The sequence below is a fragment of the Salvia hispanica genome, chromosome 1 (genome assembly GCF_023119035.1).
Source record: "Salvia hispanica cultivar TCC Black 2014 chromosome 1, UniMelb_Shisp_WGS_1.0, whole genome shotgun sequence".
NCBI lineage: Eukaryota > Viridiplantae > Streptophyta > Magnoliopsida > Lamiales > Lamiaceae > Salvia > Salvia hispanica.
Genome location: NC_062965.1, coordinates 3381357 through 3386527, shown reverse-complemented (window position 1 = coordinate 3386527; position 5171 = coordinate 3381357). Strand labels below are relative to the sequence as shown.

The 5171-nt window shown below is 35.0% G+C and overlaps 1 protein-coding gene across 1 annotated transcript; it reads left to right on the top strand.

The window, feature by feature from the left end:
* The first annotated feature begins 2438 nt into the window (after positions 1–2438).
* On the top strand, positions 2439–4622 carry LOC125224502. Its single transcript, XM_048127913.1, has 4 exons — positions 2439–2903; positions 3517–4011; positions 4135–4233; positions 4390–4622. Exons 1-4 carry the CDS (start codon positions 2439–2441, stop codon positions 4471–4473), a joined length of 1143 nt encoding a protein of 380 aa, XP_047983870.1. The 3' UTR covers positions 4474–4622.
* The last annotated feature ends 549 nt before the right edge of the window (positions 4623–5171 follow it).

The window sequence follows — 5171 nt, the reverse complement described above, 5'->3', positions numbered from 1 at the left end:
TATATTTTCATTCCTTAAAAAAAAACCCTTATAATAAATTTAGAATAAAGTTAAAAAACTATATAGTATGTAAAATAAAATGAGACACCATTAATGCCGACTAAATTGACACAATCAACTTTAGGGGTATAACTAGGCCTGGGGATTCAGTCGGTTCGGTCAGAACCGAACCGATTAGTCGGTTAACCGACTCCCATTTTTTCCGAAATCTAGAACCGGACCTGAACCCTTAGAAACCGAAATCAATTGCGATTTTTAATTTAAAAAAGAAATTTTGCGTTTGCTAGGTCTCCATCCTAGATGGAGGAGAAGAAGGAATGATAGGTTACCAATTGCGCTAGAAACTGATTTTGACAAAAATTAGATAGAATATAAATAAATATATATATTTCGTGTAATTGAAAAAAAAAAAACAATAAAAAAAACATCCTACAATGAAAATGGATTAAATGAAAAAAACGTAGAGTAAAACAATGCATATATGCACAATCACTAAACTATGACAGATTATCCAAACATATCTATGACAATATATCTATTACTTTATCTACTTGAACGAAAATAATGCAATTTAAATAAACTATAATTTTAGTTTTAAAATTATATCCTAATCTATCGGTTCTTCGGTTCTAACCCTTCGGAACCGAGAACCGCCTAAATCCTAAACCCACTAACCGAAACCGAACCTTGACCTTATTTTTGAGTTCAATATTAACCAAGAAACGAAAAATAAGGTTCGGTTCTCGGTTAATCGAGAACCGAGAACCGTTTCCCCACCCCTATATAATACTACCTCCGTCCCTCAAAATTTGCTACACTTTGACCCGATACGGATTTTAAGAAATGTAATGGAAAGTGAGTTGAAAAAGTTGGTGGAATGTGGGTCCTACTTTTAAAGTATTAGTTTTATAATAAAATGTGAGTAAGAATGAGTTAGTGGAATATGGGGTCCACTACCAAAATGGTAAAAGTGAAGTGTATCAAATTTTCAGGGACGGATCGAAATAGTAAACTGTATCAAATTTTCAGGGACGGAGGTAGTACCTTCCAATAGGCAGACTTTAGACCCAACCCCACTTTACATGCAATTTTAAAATTTAGCACCTGTCCTTTAAAATAATCCATCTTCTTAAAACCTTTTAGATTGTTTATTGTTGCCAGTTCCACAACAGAATATGGTGCTCGTCTCATATTTTTTGGTACAATATTAATACTCTCTCGTCAGATAATGTCACATTTTTATATTTTAATTTATCTCACAAAAAATATCACATTTTCATTTTAAAAAAATTTTCTCTCAAATCAATATATAGAAATATATTTTCTCTCACCATTTACAGAAAAAATAACATCTCCTAAAATTTTGTGTCATCATCCAAGTATGACATTTATTATGAGACAAAGAAAGTAAATATATTCGTGAAAAGGAAAAAGAATATACAGAAGCTAAAAATTAAATAAAATAAAGGAACTTTGGCAATATTAGAATTTAGAACTGCATCGCTAGAACTAATATTGACTTAGTAGGAGTCGATGCATATTAGTTATTATTAGGGTGATTATAGTTAGAAATTGACCAAGTGTTGCATAATATTCAATTGTATCAATTTGTTCATTCAAACTATGAATTTTTCCAGAGTCATGATTGTGCTTACTCATAGGTTAATGGATAGCTTCTTTTTTTGTAAAAATAACCCAATTTACTATCATTTTCTCTAGTGATATGTGGCAATTGTCTAATTGATAAAAATTTAAACAAAGGTTTAAAATGATAGTATACTAAATAAATTATGTGGTAATTGTCTTATTGATAACAATTATAAAGTTATACTCCTACTATGTATTTACTATTTCTGGATCCATCATTGAAAGGAATCATCGTTTTTTCATTATTTGGTCTTTATTTAAACTATAGCATGTTCATTAATTTATATTTCCATCGTCCCACAAAGATAGTCCCACTTTGACTTGACACGGATTTTAAAAAATGTAATGAAAAGTGAGTTGAAAAAGTTGGTGGGATGTGGGTCCTACTTTTAAAGTATTAGTTTTATAATAAAATGTGAGTAGGAATAGGTTAGTGGAATATGAGGTTCACTACCAAAAATGATAAAAGTGAAATGAGATAAACATTGTGGGATAGACGGAAATGGAAAAATGAGACAATCTTGTGGGACGGAGGGAGTATAATGGTCCAAGAAAAATATCACAAAATTTGTTGATTACACACTAGGCCAAGTGGTGAGAGCTACCGCATATATAAATGTTGCATTAATATCTAGTAGGCGTTGAATCAAATTAACTAACACTAGTTATCTTTGCATTGTTTTTCTATCAAGTGGGCAAATATTTTTAGTCGAATCAGAAAATGCTAGTATATATATTAATGTTCTTCGTCACACATCAATTTAATTAAGAGAGAGAGAGAGATGGAAGGAATGAGAGAGATCTCGAGATCCTACTACGACAGAGCAAGCGAGGCCGACAAGATATCGATCAAACAATCCTTTAATAAATTGGATGTGGACAGCAACGGGAAGATAAGCCTGGTGGAGTTCAAGAAATCGGTGAGCTCGTGGCTGAGCACTGATGCTGTGTTCGAGAAGCTCGACGAGAATGGTGACGGATGCCTCGATTTCGAGGAGTTTCTGTGCCTTCACTACATGGAGGAGAAGGTAGAGATAGGAAAATGCAGCGGTTGCTCGGAGCTGCTGGTGGGGCCCTACTTCTCTTGCTTGCTTTGCTTGGGAAGAGGCGAAGATACGTATGATCTCTGCTGCACTTGCTACCGCCACCGCCGCAGTTCGTCGCATGAGCACTCCTCACAGTACATGGTGGATCATCACTCTCTGCTCATGCTGTTCAGGCATCACGTCGCCGACGATGAAAAAGCTCGGAACAAGGTAATCTTATTAGAGTAATATCACCAACTAAGCCCACTTTTCATTTTTCCTCTAACCTTATTAGTAATAATTATGTAATCTACTTATCACAAATTTTAAGAATGTAATGAAAAGTAATTGTAAAAAATGGTGAAAGGTGAGTCCTATTTTTATATAATTCCTCCATCCTATCACAAGCGAGATTCTTCTTTCAAGCACAAGATTTAATAAATGAATATTTAAAGAGTTAAGTGGAAAGAAAATAAAGTATGAGACATGAAAAGGTAAATAAGTGAAAAGAGGATAAAGTACATGAGAAATGATATTTTTGTTAAAAAAGAAAAATGACTCACTTATTAAGTAAAATCCTATAAGAAAAAGTGGCTCGCTTATGCTAGAATGGAAGAAGTATTAGTTTTACAGTAATAAAATATAAATGATATAAAGTTTGTGCAATGTGGAGTTCATCATCAAAAATAGAAAAAAAAAACAAATGTGACACTCAGTGGTGGGCAGACGAAAATTGCAAAATGAGACAATTATTGGTGGCTTGCCGCTACTTAAATTACAAACTTCTGAGTTTTGTGTAATTTTCGCACAATGAGTTTTTCAACCATGATATTAATCAATGCAGAAAGAAATGGAGGAACTGCGCAAAATCACAAAAGCCTATTACAGAGCTGGATCTCCACAGGTGAAAGAATTAGCGTATGAGTTCTTCCAATCAATGGACACAGATGGAGACCAGCGAGTCGATCTATCCGAGTTCATAGCCTTCATGAGGCACGAAGGCTATCCCTTCATGCAAAACCGTTCATTCTTCGAACAGCTCGACCTAGACAGTGATGGCACCCTCAACTTCTTCGAGGTCATGACGCTTTACTATATTATTAAGAGCGGCCGGCCCTTCTGCGACTGCTGCGCCAAATTCATCCCCGGGATATTCTTCTCCTGCGTTGAGTGCTTTAACAATCCTAATACCTCGTTCCATCTGTGTTGTGATTGCTACCAGATGGCGAAATGCAATCATAATCACGACGGTCGGTCTCAGTTCTTGGACAATTATGCGTTTCTGCAAGCTATGAGAGATCCGGGGCTTGAACGTGCGTCGGGTGCAAATTCAAATGAGGTAATGTGGGTTTTATGTAGTGACGGAACTACTGCTTCCGTAAGCCATTAAATGTCTCATTTTTCCTTTTTTTTACGTCCACTAATAAATGTCTCATTTTACTTTTCTTGTTTATGGCTGCAGGCATGTGATGAAACCACAGATGCCATAGTTCCAGTACATCATAATAGCACTGCACATACTCAAAATGCAAATGATCCAGCACCATCAGATTCAAAATGGGTAATAAGTACGCGTAGTTCGTATTAATTCGATTTTTTTTAAAACGAGAAATTATAGATATGGGAAAATATTTTTATGTGAATGATGCGTCATACATGTAAAGATAAAATGAAATTTCATATGATTAATACGTAGCTCTTTGTTGATGCATCTCAGAGTAAATTCAAGACGACACTTGACGCCTTGGAAGTAGCAGTCAGCATTGGGAACCTTTCCAGCACCTTGTGCACTATCATGTGACAATATGGGAAAGGCAAACAAATTCTACAAATGAAGTGCCATAAAATATGTACTAATTACTACCTCCGTCCACGAAAATTTATCTCATTCTTCATCTGTCCCTAAAAATTTGTCCCATTTCACTTTTATCATTTTTTGTAGTGGACCCCATATTCCACTAACTCATTCATACTCACATTTTATTATAAAACTAATACTCCCTCCGTCCCAATAAATATGAAACATTTGGTTTTCGGCACGGGATTTTATGCAGTGTTGTTTTGTGAGTTGATGAAGAGAGAGTAAAGTAGGAGAGATGGAAAAGTAGAGAGAGTGATGTTTCCATTTTAGGAAACGTTTCATTTTTAGTGGGACAACTCAAAAAGGAAAACGTTGCATTTCTAATGGGACAGAGGGAGTATATAAAAGTAGGACCCACAATCCACTAATTTTTTCAACTCACTTTAAATTATATTTTTTAAAACTCGTGCCCGGTCAAACCGGGACGAATTTTCATGGACGGAGGTTGTATAATTTAGAGTCGGATTATTTTGATTGTATTCTGTGGCAGATTTAGGATGGGAGTTTAACCGTCTCTTATTATTGAGGCGTAAAATACTATGTATGCTCCTCCAATTGTCTAAATACTCCCTTCGTATATGAAATATTGCTTTTGTCTCGTTGTGGGTGTGAAGAAAAATGAGTTGAAAAAGTTAGTG